The sequence below is a fragment of the Podarcis gaigeae genome (genome assembly GCF_964106915.1).
Source record: "Podarcis gaigeae genome assembly, chromosome: 12".
In the NCBI taxonomy this organism is placed as follows: domain Eukaryota; kingdom Metazoa; phylum Chordata; class Lepidosauria; order Squamata; family Lacertidae; genus Podarcis; species Podarcis gaigeae.
The window spans coordinates 3,883,798-3,905,336 of NC_139688.1; the positions used below are offsets into that span (position 1 = coordinate 3,883,798).

General features: G+C 42.6%; 2 protein-coding genes across 5 annotated transcripts in view; one reads left to right on the forward strand and one right to left on the reverse strand.

Annotated features, from left to right (window-relative positions):
• Positions 1–21,539, reverse strand: part of BCDIN3D (BCDIN3 domain containing RNA methyltransferase) — a 243,403-nt gene that overhangs the window by 91,783 nt on the left and 130,081 nt on the right. The window lies entirely within an intron of this gene.
• CCDC13 (coiled-coil domain containing 13) overlaps positions 2,791–21,539 on the forward strand; it is a 34,899-nt gene continuing 16,150 nt past the window's right edge. For 3 of the 4 annotated variants that reach the window (XR_014556483.1, XM_083704094.1, XM_083704095.1), the window contains exons 1-7: positions 6,069–6,311; positions 10,878–11,026; positions 11,211–11,353; positions 13,007–13,087; positions 15,302–15,412; positions 17,409–17,513; positions 19,442–19,606. Coding sequence is in view for 3 of the 4 variants with exons in the window: in XM_083704094.1 (XP_083560220.1) it covers positions 6,085–6,311; positions 10,878–11,026; positions 11,211–11,353; positions 13,007–13,087; positions 15,302–15,412; positions 17,409–17,513; positions 19,442–19,606 (981 nt within the window). In the remaining variant the exon portion in view is untranslated. Of the gene's footprint in view, positions 2,914–6,068; positions 6,312–10,877; positions 11,027–11,210; positions 11,354–13,006; positions 13,088–15,301; positions 15,413–17,408; positions 17,514–19,441; positions 19,607–21,539 lie in introns of those variants that run through there. The other variant, XM_083704093.1, reaches the window with a different exon arrangement.

Below are 21,539 nucleotides of genomic sequence, written 5' to 3' on the forward strand. Positions count from 1 at the left end.
AACTCTGGGCTGATTTCCTTCAGAATGGAGAGGTTTGATCTTATTGCAGTCCATGGGACTCTCAAGAGTCTCCTCCAGCACCAGAATTCAACATATACCGTCATGTGAAAGACAACAATCCCATGATTGCAATCATAGATCAGGAATTCTAACAACGACAACCTTGTGAGGTAGGCTAGGCAGAGTACCTGGCCTGAGGTCACCAGCTGAACTTCATGGCTGAGTGGGGATTCGAACCCTAGTCTCCTGGGTCCTACTCGCAAGTATTCCTGACGACTACATTCTATTGCAAAATAAGGGCTGAGAGGGCTGTGTCTCTACCCATTCTCTCCATGTTATGCATAATTTTATAAATTTATTTCATGTTTCCTCTTACTTGCCTTTTCTCGAAACTAATAATCCCCAAAGCAATCTTTATTTCCAGGGGAGTCACTCCAGTCCCTTGATTATTTTGGTGGCTCTTTTCCTAACTTTCACTGACACTGCATCATCCATTTTGAGGTGATAAAACCAGGAGTGTGTGCAGACAGCTAATAGTGATAACAGGGGTTGTTGTCCCCCCCCCCCCCCGTCAGCAGTGTATAAATTTTATGAAATAAAAATAAGTATTTGCAAACAGCTTCAACCGTAGTACTTCAATTAATCCTCCATTTTCATGCATACATACATTTGTATATTGCCTTTCCACAGCTGAAGCCATGCTCAAGGCAGCTTACGATAGGGAGAAAACCTAACCACAAGATAACAAAAGTAGTTATAAACAGGAAATAAAATATTAAAATGCAACCAAACAGAGCAATTTCTACATAAATCACAAGTTCTAAAATAAAGGTACGAAAAAGGGTTTTTGTTGTTAATGTTTTTATTATGTACTTCTAGATTTTATGCTGTGAATTGCCCACAGATCCATGAATGAAGGGCGATATCCAAATTTAATAAATAATAATATAAGAGCAACAACAGCAATGCCCCCTCCAACATCCTAGCCTCAGTTTTCCTCCTGTGCAAAGGTTCCCGCCACCACGAAAACCCTCCTTCACTATGGCCTGTCATTTTAAGGGGCAAAACTTAATTTTGCAAATTCCTTCAGTGAGGGGTCTTAAAAATAAGTTTTGGGGTGTGAGGAATGCAAATATGCCATTGGACAACATTTAGAGGGGGGCAGGGGAGACTCCCAAAAAGTGCACAAATGCTCTTGGAAAACCGAAGACTTCACCTGAAAATGTCAGGTAATGCTAAATAATAATGATAATGAGTAATAAGAGACAATATCACTAATATAGCCGCAACTACTTGGGAATTGTTTTTATTTATTTATTATAATATTTTTTATTAGATTTCCATTTTATAATAATTAAACACATCCTTATTGTCCCCTTTACTTCGTTTCCTCGTATGACTTCCCTGTCGACTTCCCTCCCTCCCGCCTCATGGTTTTCAAAGTTAATTTTTTACATCATAGCATTTATACATTTTCCATTTGACGTTTCACTCCTTCAAAATATCACAACTTTTAAATAAATATAAAAAGGTAGTAAGAATTATCATTACAAGTCTTCTGACAACCCTGTAAGCGTTGTCAATTGCTTACAATGGCCCTTCAAATATTGTATAAATTTACTGCAGTCTTTTTTCTTTCTTTTTAAAATTTTTATTGGAATTTTATTTACAACATAACATAAACACCCCATACACAAATCCACCCTCATTAAACGTGAACATAACATACAGTGAACCTAACAATACAAACAACCAAATAAAAGACTTCCTTTTATCCTTTATCTGGCCTCCTCATTTACTCCTTATAAACTGTTTCCTAATAATAATTAAGATTTTTTTCCAATTATAACTTAAATATCCACCAAGTCTCCTGCAGACGTTAATCGAAACAAGTCCAGGTGTGTATTTTAGGGCACGGTTTTGTGAAGTATTCTCTGCATTTCCCCCATTTATTTATTTATTTGCTTTTTTATAAAACCTTTTTTTATTCTTGGATAGAAAAGCGAAGCCTGCTCTGATTAAGATTTCTTTCGAAACGTGTGATCTCCATTCTTCTTGGGATGCGTTGGTATTTGGCAATTGATTTTTTAAAAGTATTTCTGTGCCATTTTACACACACATTTCGCTTCCCAAGCGAAACTAAATTGTGTTATCTCTTTAGAATCCCCGAGCAGCGTTGCAACTTTTGGGCACCCCTCGTTTTTTATTTATTTTTTATTAGATTTCCATTTTATAATCGTTAAACACATCCTTATTGTCCCCTTTGCTTCATTTCCTCGTATGAGCCTGTCGACTTCCCTCCCTCCCGCCTCATGCTTTTCAAAGTTAATTTTTTATATCATAGCATTTATACATTTTCCATTTGATGTTTCACTCATTCAAAACTTTTAAATAAATATAAAAAGGTAGTAACAATTATCATTTTGAAACGTGTGATCTCCAGACTTTTTGGAATGCCTTGGTACTTGGCAATTGATTGTTGGCAATGTTTTAAAAGTATTTCTGTGCCATTTTAAAACATCTTGGCAATGTTTAAAAAGTATTTCTGTGCCATTTTACACAGATTTTGCTTCCCAAGCGAAACTAAATTGTGTTATCTCTTTAGAATCCCCGAGTAACGTTCCACTTTTTGGCACCCCTCGTTTTTTATTTAGAATTTCGACGTTTTTTATTTAGAATTTGACGTTTTTTAAAGGGTTAAACTGCGCGCCGCTGCATCGCTCGGCCTTCGCATCCTTTCTCCCTGAGCGGAGCCCAGAGGATGCTGCCATGGCAACGGTTGCCGAGGCAACCGCGTCCCGCTCTGGGACTCCGAGGGCGGGCTTGCGGCCTAGTCCGGCCCTGCCGCCTTCCAGGCCCGGGACTCGCGTAGCTTTCCTCTGCCCCCCAGGACCGGCCTAGGACCGGAGAGAGGTGAGGGCTGGCCGGGGTGTGTGTGTGTGGAAATTGCCCGGGGAGCCTGGCAGCCTCCTAGCGACGGTAGACTCCTGCTTCGCAAGGGGGGTGGACTAGATGACTTTGGGTGCCCCTCCAATTTACAAATGCATGATACTAATAAAGGGGGGGAAGGAGAGAGAGAGAGAGAGAGAGAGAGAGAGAGAGAGAGAGAGAGAGATGCTCTTCTGCCCCACCCAACAAATGTCTATGACACCCCCTCCAAAAAATAAAAATTAAGAAAAGGCATAATGCATAGCTGTCAATGTTTCCCTTTTTTAAAAAAAGGAAATTCCCTTATTCCCAATAGGATTCCTCGCAAGAAAAGGGAAAAGTTGACAGCTATGCCATAAAGGGACACAAATATTAATATTTTAATGTTTCAATATTTTAATGTTGTATTTTAATCTTGTTTTTAAGTTGTATTCATTCAACTTGTTTTTATCATTGCTTGTTAGCCGCCCTGAGCCCGGCCTTGGCTGGGGAGGACAGGGTATAAATAAAAATTATCATTATTATTATTATTAAATCTCTTTGAACTTCTGAATGGGAACCTGATCTTAATGGAGGAGAAAACCCACAAGGGAAGGTAACTGAAGCAGCTCAGTGACACGTTTTATACTGTATTTTATGCTGTTTTTTTGTTGCACCAGTTAAGTGTTTTGAATTTGTTGTTAGCCGCCCTGAGCCCGGTTTTCTGAACCGGGAAGGGCGGGGTATAAATAAAAATTTATTTAGTTATTTAGTAAATACGTGGCTTAATTTTATTTCATATGCCTCAAAAAAAGGGGGGGAGGAAGCATGCTTATAAACTGCCCAAAATCTTACAGCTTGATACACTTTTACATGTGATTTAAAGTGGCCTTAACTTTATCTGTGTGTGTTGATAGACTGTGTTTAAATTTTGTAAGGGTGGGATGGGGGGCGGGGACTAATTCTGTGAATGCTTGTTGTTCAAAATTGATAAACATGGTTAAAAAGAAAAGAAAAGGCTCATGGTGCCCAGGGAGCTATGCCTGTTTCTTCCCCTCCCCATTTGAATTCTCCCTCCTCCTATTGGGAACATATAAATAAAGTTACAGGAAGGGGGAATTACATATTTGCTGGCCTCAAAGCTGGTTCACTTTTACCAGGGATAAAGCCTTATCCCCCCCCCCCCCGCCTAAGGCATCAGTGGGTGGGTGTGGCATTTCATTATTATTATTATTATTATTATTATTATTATTATTATATTTATACTCCGCCCATCTGGCTGGGTTTCCCCAGCCACTCTGGGCGGCTTTCAACAGAATATTAAAATACAATAGTCTATTAAACATTATAAGCTTCCCTAAACAGGGCTGCCTTCAGATGTCTTCTAAAAGTTATTAGACGTGTGCGAGACACAAACATGACACCTTCGAGTTCTCTAGGCTTCAGTTGCCTTCTCTCAGAAGTGAAACCCCTGAATAAGAACAGGCATGCATGTGTGAATGTAAGGATGCAGATGGCAGAAGAGAGTCAGGGTCCATGCCTTCATCTTCATCCTGCCAGCACTAGATTTAGAGTGGTGCAGGAGGTTTCCCCTCACAGTGGGCACAAACAATAATAATAATAATAATAATAATAATAATAATAATAATAATAATATATTTCCGCAGGGCCTGCAAGACAGAGCTGTTCTGCCTGGCCTTTGGTTTGGACTCAGTCTGACCCTTATGTTTCCCTCCCCTTACAGTTTTGATCTATGAGCTACTATTAAAATGAGGCTGCATTTTAAATTGTATTTTAATCCGTATTTTTATAAATTGGTTGCTGTTTGTTTTTATTATGTTTCTATTGTAATTTTACTGGTGTTAGCCGCCCTGAGCCTGGCTCTGGTCAGGGAGGGTGGGGTATAATAATAATAATAATAATAATAATAATAATAATAATAGCTATCTACTGTAGCAAAATGAATTACTGTGCAAATAGGAAATATTAAGTCCACCAGTATTTTGTTTTATTAGCTGTTGTGTGATGCTTCCCCAGTTTATTGCATTATTTCCATCTGGAGGGTTATTCTTGCACTATTGGGCAACAAAAGTGGGACAAAAAAATAAACTGAAACATTAGCATTATAAAAAGTTACAGAAGTTCAGCAGGATGTTGTGTGACATTGTGTAGAAACAAAGACATGTGCTAATTGGAAATGAAACAATATATCCACCCCAAAAAACTTTGCAGGCACAAATATTATTGAAAATGCAATTGTGTATAACCCCCCTGATACCACCATGAACGCAATTCATCATGAATGTACAATAAGAAGGGCATTCAGAGGGGGCACGGTGGTTATGGAGAGAGCTGAAGGACCAGGTGCACAGCCTGGGAGTCATTTTGGACTCACAGCTGTCCATGGAGGCACAGGTCAAATCTGTGTCCAGGGCAGCTGTTTACCAGCTCCATCTGGTACGCAGGATGAGACCCTCCCTGTGCGCAGACTGTCTCGCCAGAGTCGTGCATGCTCTGGTTATCTCCCGCTTGGACTACTGCAATGCGCTCTACGTGGGGCTACCTTTGAAGGTGACCTGGAAACTACAACTAATCCAGAATGCGGCAGCTAGACTGGGGACTGGGAGCAGCCGCCAGGACCATGTAACACCGGTCTTGAGAGATCTGCATTGGCTCCCAGTATGTTTCTGAGCACAATTCAAAGTGTCGGTGCTGACCTTGAAAGCCCTAAATGGCCTCGGCCCAGTATACCTGAAGGAGTGCCTCCACCCCCATCGTTCTGCCCGGACACTGAGGTCCAGCTCCGAGGGCCTTCTGGCGGTTCCCTCATTGCGAGAAGCCAAGTTACTGGGAACCAGGGAGAAGGCCTTCTTGGTGGTGGCGCCTGCCCTGTGAAACGCCCTCCCACCAGTTGTCAAAGAGAACAACTATCAGACTTTTAGAAGACATCTGAAGGCAGCCCTGTTTAGGGAAGCTTTTAATGTTTGATGTATTACAGTATTTTAATATTTTTTGGGAAGCCGCCCAGAGTAGCTGGGGAAGCCCAACCAGGTGGCGGGGTATAAATAATAAATTATTATTATTATTATTATTATTATTATTAGCTGTTTTGGGTGCGTTCTTGAGAGCATTCTGATTCTGTATTTTCTCTCTTTGTTTTCCTTTCAAGAGTGAATAATGGAGCCGGATGAGGAAGTGAACGAAAATTTAAGAATGCAGCTTAAGGCTCTCCAGGAACAGCAGCAGAAGAGGATGCAGAACCTGATGGAGAAGAGGAAAGAAAAACAACAACAGAGCGTGAAACAAAGCGAAAAGGGCAGCCAAGAGGGAGCCTTTGGGGTTCAAGATGATCTCGGCTTATACACCGTGGGCAGTGAGATGTCTAAGGAGGACATCAGCAAAAGGTATAGAGGTGTTGTTGTTGTTTAGTCGTTTAGTCATGTCCGACTCTTTATGACCCCCTGGACCAGAGCACGCCAGGCACTCCTGTCTTCCACTGCCTACCGCAGTTTGGTCAAACTCATGCTGGTAGCTTCGAGAACACTGTCCCACCATCTCGTCCTCTGTCGTCCCTTCTCCTTGTGCCCTCCATCTTTCCCAACATCAGGGTCTTCTCCAGGGAGTCTTCTCTTCTCATGAGGTGGCCAAAGTCTTGGAGCTTCAGGATCTGTCCTTCCAGTGAGCACTCAGGGCTGATTTCCTTCAGAATGGAGAGGTTTGATCTTCTTGCAGTCCATGGGACTCTCAAGAGTCTCCTCCAGCACCAGAATTCAAAAGCATCCATTCTTTGGCGATCGGCCTTCTTTATGGTCCAGCTCTCACTCCCATACATCACTACTGGGAAAACCAGAGCTTTTACTATACGGACCTTTGTATAGGTATAGAGGTAACCCAGGCTTATTCACCAGGAAATGTCTAATAATAATAATAATAATAATAATAATAATAATAATAATTTATTATTTATACCCTGCCCATCTGGCTGAGTTTCCCCAGCCACTCTGGGCGGCTCCCAATCAGTGTTAAAAACAGTACAGCATTACATATTAAAAACTTCCCTAAACAGGGCTGCCTTCAGATGGATGCGCTGGACGTTTGGGTGCAACTCAGCTTGCAGAAGAAGGGATGCATGGGGTTGAAACAGATAGAATGGGGAACCTCCAGCTTCCCAGACTATCCCTGTACCTTAAACCTCTTGAGCTGACCTTCCTATCTCTTTGCTGTGGAGCTAGAGCAGGGAGCCCCAGGACTGGGAATCAGAGCTTTCCCTCCAGGCTGCTCTATCCAGCCTTGGGACTTTTCCCAGACCACACCAACTCACCAGTTCTGCTTCCTGCCTTTTCTCAAGTGTTGTTCCCTGTCTGGGACATAATTTATAGCTGTGATAGATAGATAGATAGATAGATAGATAGATAGATAGATAATTTCTTACGGTCAGAGACCAGCTTATAAAACACACTTGGGGGTACAATCCCAGAAGGAAAACACACATTTAAAACAATGTACAACAATAAAATTTATATATTTTTTCCAAAAAAAAATTATTGGTTTTCACATTTATCACAGGAAAAAGAAACAAGAAAAAAAGAAAAACATTACAAAAGACAAAAACAAATAAAAAGACATAAAAAAAGAATTACTGTACTACTTCCAATCCCTAATTTCATTACATTGATAACTGACTTCCTCAAATCCCCTCAAACTGAATTTCATTATATCACCTGTTTAGCAGTTATGCTAATTCGTATTTCTAATAGTATTAACTTCTTTCATTTACTAACCTTTTCTCCTTTATTAATATTCTAATCCTTAATCTACCCATAAGCCTATTTATTACTTCCAAGAAATTTCTCTTTATCTTATATTACAATATTTAGTTAAATATTCTTTAAATTTATTCCAGTCCTCTTGTGTCTCCTCACGGATTCTTCTGGTCGTGTCGGCCAGCTCCAAAAAGTCCATCACTAAATTTACAATTTATAAATGCGATCAGCGTATTGACACTTAAAACTTTAAGATAAGCTGCCACAGAGAGATGACCCAGAGTCACTCCTGGAACCAAGTTTGGGGATTTTCTTAACAAACTAGTTTGGGTCGGGGGACGGTCTGTGCCTGCAGATCTGTACACAGAATCTGGCGACCATCCGGGTTGTTTTACAATCTTTGCCTAATAATAATAAATTTGATTTATACCCCGCCCTCCCCAGCCAAGACCAAGCTCAGGGCGGCTAACAACCAATAATAAAAACAAGTTGATTAAAATACAATTTAAAAAACAAGATTAAAATACAATTTAAAAAACAAGATTAAAATACATTAGGATGCAGCTAATTCACAGGAGGAGAAAGGAAAAAGAAAGAGGGGGAGGGAATCAAACTGATTCTAAGTCAAAGGCCAGGCGGAACAACTCTGTCTTACAGGCCCTGTGGAAAGAAATCAGATCCTGCAGGGCCCTGGTCTCATGAGACAGAACGTTCCACCAGACCGGAGCCATCACTGAAAAGGCCCTGGCTCTGGTTGAGGCTAATCTGACTTCCTTAGGGCCCGGGACCTCTAGGGTGTTGCTATTTATAGACCCATAGGTGCCGACTCCATGGGGCCTGAGGGGGCCCGAGCCCCCTCAAAAATTCGTTTGGGGGGGCTCAGCCCCCCCAATAATTTAAGAAAATTATTACCGTAAACTTCGCGCTATAACACACAGATTTTTTCTCCTAAAAAGTAAGGGGAAATGTCTGTGCGTGTTATTGAGCGAATGTGTGGTCCCTGGAGCTGACTCGCCAGAGCGCAGGGGCAAAAATAGGCAAAAATCAGGCAAAAATAAGATCAGGCGGGCGGGCGGAGGGAAGGCAGAAGCTGCTGCTTTCCTGCATTCTGCCTCAGGGTCTTACTGCCCACCCGCATCTGTTGCTGCGTTTGCTCAAACTCAACAAAGAGCAGGGAATCCCCTGCCCTCCTGGCAAGCAGAGGGTTAAGGAAAGGATCGAGTCCTTCCTTCTAATTCTTTCCTAGTCACACTGTGTGCAGGCTCCAGCCCACCACCTCCTCCTCTCCGTGCTCTAGGAACTCGCAGGCAGCCGAAAAACATGCAGGTGCTACTGGAAGGAAAAATTTTTTTGTTTTGACTATGGCAGACCAACACGGCTACCTATCTGTAGGTGGGAGAGAGAGAGAGAGAGAGGGCTGGCTTGGGGGGGGGGACTTTTGCCTTCCTTTCCTCCCCCCCCACCCCGTTAAACTCCTCCCCTGCATTCTTAGCCAGCTGCTTCTCCGCACACCCCTCTTGTGCTTCTTGTCCCTTCTGTGTTTTTCCTTCCCTCCCCATTTAAAACGTGGTGACAAAGCACGGATCCACATGGATCCTCAGGATTTTTGCATTGGGTCACCCCAAATTCACCATCAGATCACATTACATGTCCATGGCTACAGTCTGTACCAAAAAAATCACGCACCCACTGTTGCCTGGGGCTGCAATGGTGCAAAAACGTGGTTACAAAGCATTGATCCACAGGATCTTTGCACTGGGTCACCCCAAATTCACCATCAGATAACATAGCATGTCCATGGCTACATCTTGCACCAAAAAAATCACGCACCCACTGTGGCCTGGGGCCACAATGGTGCAAAAACGTGGTTACAAAGCACGGATCCACATGGATCCTCAGGATTTTTGCATTGGGTCACCCCAAATTCACCATCAGATCACATAGCATGTCCATGGCTACATCTTGCACCAAAAAAATCACGCACCCACTGTTGCCTAGGATCACAGTGGTGCAAAAACGTGGTTACAAAGCACGGATCCACATGGATCCTCAGGATCTTTGCACTGGGTCACCCCAAATTCACCATCAGATCACACAGCATGTCCATGGCTACATCTTGCACCAAAAAAATCACGCACCCACTGTTGCCTAGGGTCACAGTGGTGCAAAAACGTGGTTACAAAGCATGGATCCACATGGATCCTCAGGATTTTTGCATTGGGCTACTCCAAACTCACTGTCAGATATTAAAAATCTTTATAAAATAGAGAATTAAATACACACAGAATGTTAAATTTTCAGTTTTGAAATATTAGTACTAGTTTAGTACTGTATTTCTATATTACTATAGTACTGTATTAGTTATTTTCAAATACTTAAATATTTTTAGGGTGTAAGACCCAATTAAAGCCCGTTATTTACATACAGTATTACAGTATTTACATACAGTATTAGGCATACTGTATTAACTTTATTAACTGTATTAAAGCATTAACTTTGAGATATTATTTTTATTTAATGAACCCTCAGCCTTATTCAAAGTAAGCTTAAATTAGCTATTTCACTTATTAATCAAAGTGCTATTACTGTGCGACAGCAATATTTTATGTTTTATTCTTTTAATGATAGTTTAGAATTTATTTAAATATCATTTCAGTCTTTTCAGAGCTATATATTCACTGCTCTGTAATAGTCTATAAGCATAACTGTTACTGTAAATTAAATTAGCTTTTTACGAAAATACCGTGCGTGTTTATGTTTTTGTTTCTTTTTTCAAAGCCAAAAAGTGTTTCAGGCTTGTCGAGTTTCCCGGAGTGTGGAGTTATAGAGAGTCGAGTTTTCGGGGTTCTAATGTTGATCATATGACTCTAAAATACTTTTAAAAAACTTTAAAACTCACTAATTTTCATCTAAAATTTAGAAAACTTCCCGGGGCAGGACCCCGGTATGGGCCCCCCCAATATTTTTTATAAGTCGGCGCCCCTGTATAGACCTTAAGGTCCTCCGCAGGGCATACCGGGAGAGGCGGTCAAACAGGAAAAGGTCACATTTTTGCTTTTCCGGGAGGTCAGCGAGCCTCACCAGCAGGGGATCAATGGTCTCACTACGTGCCTCTTCATAAAAGGGACATCTAAAGAACAAGTGCTCTGGGCTTCCTATCTCCCCCAATAGCTGTTCTGTATTTTCTCTCCCCCCCCCCCCCCCCAGGTTACTTGAAAATGAAAATGACCAGCTCCAGCAGCAGCTTCGAGAGACTGTAGATGAAAACGGCAGGCTGCACAAAGTGCTCAAGGAGCGAGACTTTGAAATCAAGCAGCTGCACAAGAAGATTGAGGAAGAGAGGCTGGCGCTGCTGGGTAAATGGAGATGCTTTGCATACACCTGCCATTGTCTGTGTGATCTATTTGCAGACTCCCTCGCCTTCTATCAGGGCCCATGAGGCAAAGTGAGGTGACCGCCTCAGGCAGCAGGATCCACAAGGCTAGCGGATCTGGCCTCCAAGGCCATTGCATCGCCCACTGTCGCTGCTTCTTTCCGTAGGGACCTCGGGCGTCCCGGGAGACGTGGCGGCCACAAAAATAGTGGAATTGGCGAAGCAGAACCGGCACATGACTGCGGAGGTTGAGAAGGAGAAAACCAAAGTGAAGCAGCTGAACAACAGAATCAAGGAGCTGGAAAAAGAGGTGAGGCCTCTGTTTCTGCTGAGAAGGATAATAATAATAATAATAATAATAATAATAATAATACAGTGGTACATCGGGTTACATACGCTTCAGGTTACATACGCTTCAGGTTACAGACTCCGCAAACCCAGAAATAGTGCTTCAGGTTAAGAACTTTGCTTCAGGATGAGAACAGAAATTGTGCTCTGGCGGCGCGGCAGCAGCAGGAGGCCCCATTAGCTAAAGTGGTGCTTCAGGTTAAGAACAGGTTAAGTACGGACCTCCGGAACAAATTAAGTACGTAACCAGAGGTACCACTGTAATAATTTATTATTTATACCCCACCCATCTGGCTGGGTTTCCCCAGCCACTCTGGGCAGCTTCCAACAAAGTATTGAAATACAGTGGTCTGTTAAACATTAAAAGTTTCCCTAAACAGGGCTGCCTTCAGATGTCTTCTAAAAGTCTGGTAGTTGTTTTTCTCTTTGACATCTAGTGGGAGGGCGTTCCACAGGGCGGGTGCCACCACTGAGAAGGCCCTCTGCCTGGTTCCCTGTAACTTGGCTTCTCACAGCGAGGGAACCGCCAGAAAGCCCTTGGAGCTGGACCTTAGTACATATGCCATTGCCTCGTCTCCTCTGCGTCTCCTCACTCAGCAGGCAGCTAGGATCTTGCCCATGGTTTCATTTTGATCCCCTTTGCTGCTAACTTGTTTCCTATTGCCTCCCTGGTGAAATACCTCAACTTTGAGCCTCTGTCTTTGTGGCATTCCATTCTCCTTTTTAAAAAAAAGGTTTTAGTGAATAACTCAAACAAATCAATACAACAGAGACAATAAAAATACAAAACAAAGCGCAGTACTATATCTGGTGAGGACTTAATATGATGTACTTAAGACCATAAGCTCATACCAATAACAAACGTAGTTGGTCACTAAGGTGCTACTTGAAGGAATTTTTTTATTTTGTTTCAACTATGGCAGACCAACACGGATACCTATTTACAGGATCGCCTCCCCTGGTCAGCCCCACAGAAGAACTTAAGGTCCATGAATAACCATAGTTTAGAAGTCCCGGGTCCTAAGGAAGTCAGACTATTCTTCACCAGGGCCAGGGCCTTCTCAGTGATGGCTCCAACCTGGTGGAATGCTCCCTCCCATGAGACTAGGGCCTTTCAGGATTTAACCACCTTCCGTCCGGCCTGTAAGACAGAGCTATTCCACCTGGCCTTTAATTTGAATCCAGCCTGATCTTTTTTCTCCCTTCTCTTTCCTCCCCCTCCCCTTTTATGAAGATCACCCTCTCCGAGACCCCACAGCTAATTATCCCCTGGCCTCCTCGCTGGCCCAAGTAGGACTAATTCAGCCAGCTAGCCCTGGTGACTATCTAATGCTTATTAGATGGATTTCCTCCAAATTGATTTCTGAACTTTGAATTTTATTGTTATTCATGTATTTATACCGTATTTTATGCTGCTTTTACAATTAAGTGTTTTAAATTTGTTGTTAGCCGCCCTGAGCCCGGTTTTTGAACCGGGAAGGGCGGGGTATAAATAAAAATTATTATTATTATTATTACCTACCTTGTAACTTTTCTCCTTGATCTGCTTTGTAGTTGCACTGTAAATCTGGCATTTATCTAATTGTGTGTATATTTGTGTGTGTATATATTCTAGTTACAAATGTCAGCTCTCAAGCCCCAGTCACTTGAGGAGAAAGACAGTCATTCTTCTCGTAAGGCAACAGAAGTGCCTCTGGTAAGAATGAATCACTCTGTGTTCTCAACGTAATAACGATAAGGCCTTTAAAGCAGGAATGGGGAATCTAATGTATGGTTACCAGATTTTTTTCAATGAATCCAGGGACACTCTTTTTCTTTTTTTGGAAGCTGAGTAGCAACAGGGAGTCAGTAGTGGGGAATGGTGAGGCAAAAGACACAAGCACACATTTTTTGTTGTTGTTTAGTCATTTAGTCGTGTCTGACTCTTTGTGACCCCCTGGACCAGAGCACGCCAGGCACTCCCGTCTTCCACGGCCTCCCGCAGTTTGGTCAAACTCATGTTTGTAGCTTCGAGAACACTGTCCCACCATCTCGTCCTCTGTCGTCCCCTTCTCCTTGTGCCCTCCATCTTTCCCAACATCAGGGTCTTTTCCAGGGAGTCTTCTCTTCTCAGGAGGTGGCCAAAGTCTTGGAGCCTCAGCTTCAGGATCTGTCCTTCCAGTGAGCACTCAGGGCTGATTTCCTTCAGAATGGAGAGGTTTGATCTTCTTGCAGTCCATGGGACTCTCAAGAGTCTCCTCCAGCACCAGAATTCAAAAGCATCCATTCTCCGGCAATCAGCCTTCTTTAAGGTCCAGCTCTCACTTCCATACATCACTACTGGGAAAACCATAGCTTTAACTATACGGACCTTTGTTGGCAAGGTGATGTCTCTGCATTTTAAGATGCTGTCTAGGTTTGCCATCGCCTTTCTCCCAAGAAGCAGGTGTCTTTTAATTTCGTGGCTGCTGTCACAAGCACACATACATATTGTATAAAGGTTCAAAGCCCTTCTTTCGCACCCTGTGAAACATAAATGTGCAGTTTTTTTGTTTGTTTTTTTTAAAGTGAGCAACCCCTGAAGCCAGGCAGAGCCAACTGCACTACTAGGCTGGCTCTGGGCTGCTGAGGCTGCCACTTCCACGTTTCCAGGGGACACATTTGCAAATCTGGGGACATTCCAGGGACGGAATTTGACCGGGGACAGATTTACAAATCCAGGGACTGTCCCCGGGAACTAGGGATGTCTGGTAACCCTAATCTAATCTAGGCGTTTCAATGGTAGAGCATCTTCCTTTCGGATTTTCCCCAGACCACACCCCCTTCTTCCAAGCCCCACCCCTCACTGACTTTACTTCCCACCCTCCTTGAGCGTCCCTCCCCCCCCCCCGCTGGAATGTGACCTTGAGCTCTGATAACATTCCTCTTCAGCCAGGCCTTTGGCTGATGAATATCCTACTGCCTTTCAAATATGCTTGTGGGAAGCAGTGTTAATAATAATAATAATAATAATAATAATAATAATAATAATAATTTTTACTTATACCCCGCCCTCCCCAGCCAAGGCTGGGCTCAGGGCGGCTAACAAGCAATAATAATAAAAATACAACTTAAAAACAAGATTAAAATACATCATTAAAACATTGAAACATTAAAATATTAAAATGCAGCCTCATCACAGGAAGAGAAAGGAAAAAGAAAGAGGGGGAGGGAATCAAATTGGCTCGAAGCAAAAGGCCAGGCGGAACAACTCTGTCTTACAGGCCCTGAGGAAAGAAATCAGATCCCGCAGGGCCCTGGTCTCTTGTGACAGAGCGGTCCACCAGGCCGGAGCCAGTGTTGAAAAGGCCCTGGCTCTGGTTGAAGCCAATCTAACTTCCTGTTTTAACTTTTAATTTTGTGTTTTTATCTTGTGAACTGCCCTGAGATAGAATCGTAGAATCTTAGAGTTGGAATAGTCCAGCCCCCTGCAATGCAGGAATCTCAGCTAAAGCATCCGTGACTGATGGCTATCCAACCTCTGCTTGAAAACCTCCAAGGAGGGAGAGTCCATCACCTCTAATGGTGAATCTTCAGATAATTGGTGGTGTTTAAATGTAAATACAGTGGCACCTCAGAAGTCAAATGGAATCCTGTTCCAGAAGTCCATTCAACTTCCGAAAACATTTGGAAACCAAGGCGCGGCTTCCGATTGGCAGCAGGAAACTCCTGCAGCCAACAAGAAGCCATGTCAGACGTTCGGGTTCCAAAGAATGTTTGCAAACCGGAACACTCACTTCCGGGTTTGAGGCGTTTGGCAGCCAAAACGTTCAATTCGCAAGGCATTCGGGATCCGAGGTCCGACTGTAAATAAATAAACAATGCCTTGTAACGTGCCATTTGTTCTTTATCTGTACTAATCGAAAAACACCTCTTTCTCTTGAATCTCGAGAGCCCAGAGATGAAAGCCTTGCAAGAAAAGTTAACAGCAGCCAACTTCAAAGTGTCTGAGTTTCGCAACCAGCTCCAGACCACAAAGCAGGAACTGAAGATGACACAGAAGGTAGGATCTTCTTAGTGCAGTAAGTATTGATCTGATGTGTAGAGATTCCATAACTCGAAGCATCCCATTGCTTTTTCCCACTAGAGATGTTCATTTTTCATTTTTATTTTTAAATAATATTTATTAAAGTTTTAAGAGCTACAAAAAACAAAAGTAAAAACACCATAGCAAGTCAACACGTCACAATAAGTAAAAAAGAAAAGGGGGGGGAAAGGAAAAAGAGAAGAACAGAAAAATACAAACAATTAAAAAAACACAGCAACTCTTCCCATAACTTATCTTTCATTAGCTTGTTTCCTTGACCTCCTCACACCTCTCTTTTTTGTATTCTAGTTCGGTTAGCTATTTCAGCAAATCCTTCCCATCTTTTCCAATTTTTGTCCTGTAATTTATCTTAATATTAATGTAACTTTACTTTCCCTCCTTTCACCAATTAACAGTCTGTTTTTTTCCTAAACCTTTATAACATTTCTGCTAAAACCACATAAATTCGTTCCAACAGCATTCTAACATTCATTAATTTTACAATGTTTCTGTAAATAGTCTTTAAATTTCTTCCAATCTTCCTCCACCGACTCTTCTCCCTGGTCTCGGATTCTGCCAGTCATTTCCGCCAGTTCCATGTAGTCCATCACCTTCATCTGCCATTCTTCCCGGGTGGGTAGATCTTGTGTCTTCCAGTACTTTGCAATAAGTATTCTTGCTGCTGTTGTGGCATACATAAAGAAAGTTCTATCCTTCTTTGGCACCAATTGGCCGACCATGCCCAGGAGAAAGGCCTCTGGTTTCTTCAGGACGGTATATTTAAATACCTTTTTCATTTCATTATAGATCATCTCCCAGAAAGCCTTAATCTTTGGGCATGTCCACCAAAGATGAACCCACTAGAGATGTTCATGATACTTGGGCCCAACAGTTACAGACATCCAACAAGCAATTCAGATCAGTGAGGTCACCCTCATTGACCCACCCCTAAGGTCACTTTCAGGGTATACATTATCTGCCAGTATTAGTTGTCCTCTCCTTGAACATGGGGACGTGGGTGGGATGTGCGTTAAACCACAGAGCCTAGGACTTGCCGATCAGAAGCTTGGCGATTCGAATCCCCGTGACGGGGTGAGCTCCCGTTGCTCGGTCCCTGCTCCTGCCAACCTAGCAGTTCAAAAGCACGTCAAAGTGCAAGTAGATAAATAGGTACCACTCCGATGGGAAGGTAAACGGCGTTTCCGTGTGTTGCTCTGGTTCGCCAGAAGCGGCTTAGTCATGCTGGCCACATGACCCGGAAGCTGTACGCCAGCTCCCTCGGCCAATAAAGTGAGATGAGCGCCACAACCCCAGAGTCGGCCACAACTGGACCTAATGGTCAGGGGTCCCTTTACCTTTACCTTGAACACTGGAGGTGTCCTGGGCTGGTTTAGTGACGTATGTGGCCGCAGAAGCTGAAGAAACAGAACAGCCATCCTAGGACAGCGGATACTACAGATATTTCTGGAGTGACTGTGCCTCAGCTGTGTTCCTGGGTTGTTTGTAGCAGCCTGGCAAAACGACTCACAAAACTGCTGTGTGAAAATGCCATTTCAATTCTTTTAACAGAAAAATGGAATATAAATAATAAGCTTTAAAAACATGGAGCCAGAAGCTAATTGGGCTCCTCTTATGGTCTTAAGAAAGATTTTGGAAAAGGCACTTTCTGCAACACATTAGCTAAGAACTTGAACCTGGGTTTGCTTTTTTTCTCCTCCTGCCCGGTCCATTTTCCTTTTGTGTCGTGTCTTTTTCGATTGTCAGCCTGATAGCAGGGACTGTCCTTTACACACACACACACACACACACACACACACACACACAAAATATATATTTTTAGGCTGCTTTGAGGACCTTTATTTCGCTGAAGAGCAAGATTTTTTTAAAAGGTTAAATAAAATAACTGATAAATCGAAACCTTCAGCACAAAAGATTTTCCATGACATAATTACGTTCTGTATCTGGTTTTCAGCTTTTAGCCAGTGAAGTTGGAGAGGACGTCAACATTCAAAATCTGTTGTCCACCCCTGGCACCTGGCGTGGGCGGGCTCAGCAGATTCTGATCCTACAAGGGAAAGTGAGTCAATTGTCTTTGTTCCCCCGCTCTCCCGAACATTGCATGGCAGAGTCGGACCGATTATTGCAGAATTTCACCAGGCCGTTTGCACACGCAGCTCTGGTCCGTTGTCAGTCGATTAGCAGGGTTGCAGAGCGCATGCCTTGCATGCAAAAAGTTCCCCGTTCAATCCCTGGTAAGTATTTCCAGGTAGGTCTGAGAGGCACCCTCCTCCGAAACTTTGGATAGCAGGTGCCTTTTTTTTTTTTTTGGTTTTTTAAAAATATTTTATTAAGGGTTTTCTTGTTTTACAGCGTAAGTGTAATGCCTCGTATTTTTTTTCCCATGTAACATTTTTACAAATCCGTTTCATTTGTTGAGGCATTAGGGGGAGAAGAAAAAAAAAAGAAAGGGGGTGGAGGGAGAGGAGATGGATGGGGGTGGGTTGGGGTAGTGGTGTTTCTATTATGCTTAATGTATGTAGAGTTTGGTGTCAGCGTGCTTGCGTTGTTCACTTGTGTTCCTTTGGTGGTGAGAGAGGTTGGGGTTGGCCTAGGGTGTGATTGTTTGTGATTGGCTGTGGTGATCTTTGTTTTCGTGTGTGAGTGAGGTGGGTAGGTGTTTTGGATCAGGTTAGCCATATTGATTTGTATGCTGTTGGTGGATTATTGTCATTGTCCTGTTGGGATGTGTCTTCTTCTGTTTGTCCCCGTGTCAGTTTCAGTTTATTAGTTAATTTTTCTAGTAGGGCTGTTTCCCATACTATTTGGTACCATTGGTCCATGCTTACTCCTGACAGGTCTCTCCAGTGTCTGGTTATGGTGTTTCTGGCTAGCAGGTGCCTGTTGTAAATTCTGTTACACAGGTGGATCAAGACAGATCCTTCTATTCCCATGCTTGCTGATCGGATTCTTAGTGGGACCCGCTCCTACCCAAATAATTCAATATCTTCTCAAGCCAATCCTCCTCTTTCTCACTGACCTTAAACCCTTTCATTCTGTGTATCTTCACAGTTGTTGTTGTTGTTTAGTCGTTTAGTCGTGTCCAACTCTTTGTGACCCCATGGACCAGAGCACGCCAGGCACTCCTGTCTTCCACTGCCTCCCGAAGTTTGGTCAAACTCATGCTGGTAGCTTCGAGAACACTGTCCAACCATCTCATCCTCTGTCGTCCCCTTCTCCTTGTGCCCTCCATCTTTCCCAACATCAGGGTATTTTCCAGGCATTCTTCTCTTCTCATGAGGTGGCCAAAGTATTGGAGTCTCAGCTTCAGGATCTGTCCTTCCAGTGAGCACTCAGGGCTGATTTCCTTCAGAATGGAGAGGTTTGATCTTCTTGCAGTCCATGGGACTCTCCAGAGTCTCTCAAGAGTCTTCATATCTTGAAGATTCATATCTTGAAGACTTCATATCTAGAAGATATCATATCTGTGAATATCTTCACAGTTAGATATTCTAAAATTATAATATTTTTTCAGTTTTCCCCTCCATTGGTTCACCCCTAGCTCTTCTGTTTTTCCAGTTACTCGCTCTAACCTGTCTGGCTGCAATTACCGTCAATTTTACCCATTTACATTCCTCTTTTGTTTTTAACTCAGTGCTACTCAGGCTAAGAGAGCCAGTTTGCAGTAATTAAAAGGTTAAAAGTTAAATAAACTGTGGAGGGTGGAGGGTTAATGTATATAGAATTGTGCATGTGGTTGAATTGAATATGTTATTATTGATTAAGTATACCCAATGTATCAGCCTGCATGGGGAGCATCACTGTATGTGTTTTGGTTGTTGGTAATAATAACAATAACAATAACATAGTGGGACCATCTCCCACCCCTTTTGCACTCCTCCCATGTCAACACGGACATACACTGTTATATTAATTAATAAGTGGAGCAGTTTTCGCACAGCTAAGCAACACTTGCAATGGTTCCCCTTTTTCCTTTTCCTCCCTCAGGTCCGGGATCTAGAGAACCAGCTGGGCCACAGCAGAAGCCGGCTGTCTGAGAGTAGCACTGAGGAAGAGGCTGTAAGCCTGGCGGACTCGAGGAAGACCTCTGCCTCAAAAAAGAACCTGCAGAGGATTCGTACCTTGGAAAAAGAAAAGAAAGAAGCTCTAGAGGTGAGGAAGGGCTGAGAACCTTTTTGCAGGAGCCAGGGGAGCTCAGATCTGAGGCCTGGGCTTCCTGACTGTATGTATGTATCTCAAATATCTTAGAAAGTTATTCCAGTCTTTTAAAAACACTTGGTCTTCCTGATTTCTGATCTTTCCCATCAGTCTTGCCATTTTTGCATATTCCTTTATATATATATATATATATATGCTTTCGTAGATTTTCACGGGTACAGGAATGCAGGTTTTGGTGTCCTCGGGTGTCTTCCCGTGTAAAAGTTGGGGTGTCTAGGCGACGTTTCGACGAGGTCTCACTCGTCATCTTCAGGCTGGTGCTTTCGGCTTCTTGTTACTGGAACAGAGCGGGATCTCAATGTTTGAGTTCCTATAAATACTGTAGAGGGGGTGTGGTGTCTAGCCTCCAATGTTCTGGGCAGAGAGGAAGTTCCCAGGCTAGTGTGCCTTTTCTTCTTTTGTTCCTTAATTACTTGAGAGATACCTTGAGTGATTTCTTGAGTGATATCCTGAGTACCACTTAGGTGGGTCATTAGGTGTGGATTAGTTGCTAAAGTCTTTGTGTCTTGACCTCTTGAACTTTGTGAAGAGTTTTCCTGAGAAGATGGCTGTATTGCACTTAGTTGTGCTTTGGCTTGGCTTCGTGTATATATATATACACACATATATATATATGTGTGTGTGTGTGTGTGTGTGTGTTTTAACATATCGTTTTCAACAGTAATTAAACATACTTTTACATCTTATTCAATTTTTTTGACATCGATCAATCCTGCCTGAAAACTTTCCAATCTAATCTCTTAGCATGCGCTTCTTATTTTCCCTATTACATTTCAAACTCATAACCAATATCTCTATCTTTTTCTACTTTGTAACACTTTGTATATTTCTCCTTACAAAACTTCTTGTAGTCCTACTAGCGTAAATTGCTGATTACAGTTGCTCTTCAAATAATTCATATACTTCTTCCAATCTTCTGTCAATCTCTGGCCCCGCAGGTTTTGAATTCTTCCTGTCATTTTGTCCAATTCTGCACAGTCCATTAATTTCGTCTGCCGTTCTACTTTCATCGGAATTTCTTCTTGTTTCCATTTCTGGGCTAACAATACTCTTGCCGCAGTTGTTGCATATAAAAACAATTTAACATCTTGCCTATTAATGTCCTGACCTATAATACCAAGTAAAAATGCTTCTGTTTTTTTAAAAAATGTATATTTCAACATCTTTTTCATCTTATTATTTCCCAGAAGTTCTTTACTTTTTTACATTCCCACCACATATGATAAAATGTTCCTTCTTTTTCTGCCATCTCTACATATTCCATCAGCTTGGTCTGCCACTCTTTTCTGGTCGGCACTTATTCTTTCCGCAATCTTTTATTTTCTTTTGGTAGTTCCACACCTTTACAGTGGTGCCTCGCAAGACGAAATTAATCCGTTCTGCGAGTCTCTTCGTCTTGCGGTTTTTTCGTCTTGCGAAGCATGGCTATTAGCGGCTTAGTGGCTATTAGCAGGTTAGAGACTTAGTGGCTATTAACGGCTTAGCGGCTTAGCGGCTATTAACGGCTTAGCGGCTTTAAGAAAAAGGGAAAAAACTCGCAAGAACTCGCAAGACGTTTCGTCTTGCGAAGCAAGCCCATAGGGAAATTCGTCTAGTGAAGCGACGCAAAAACCGAAAAACCCTTTCGTCTTGCGCGTTTTTCGTTTTGCGAGGCATTCATCTTGCGGGGCACCACTGTAATGCCTAACAAAAAAGCCTCTGGTTTTTTAATAAAAGTTATCTTAAACATTTCCCCCCAACTCATATCATTTCCCAGAAAGCTTTTACCACCCCATGTGACCACCACATATGATAAAACACACTCTCTTTCAGGGCTTCCTTGTTGTTGTTGTTGTTTTTGAGACAAACACCGCTGGATTTAAGGACA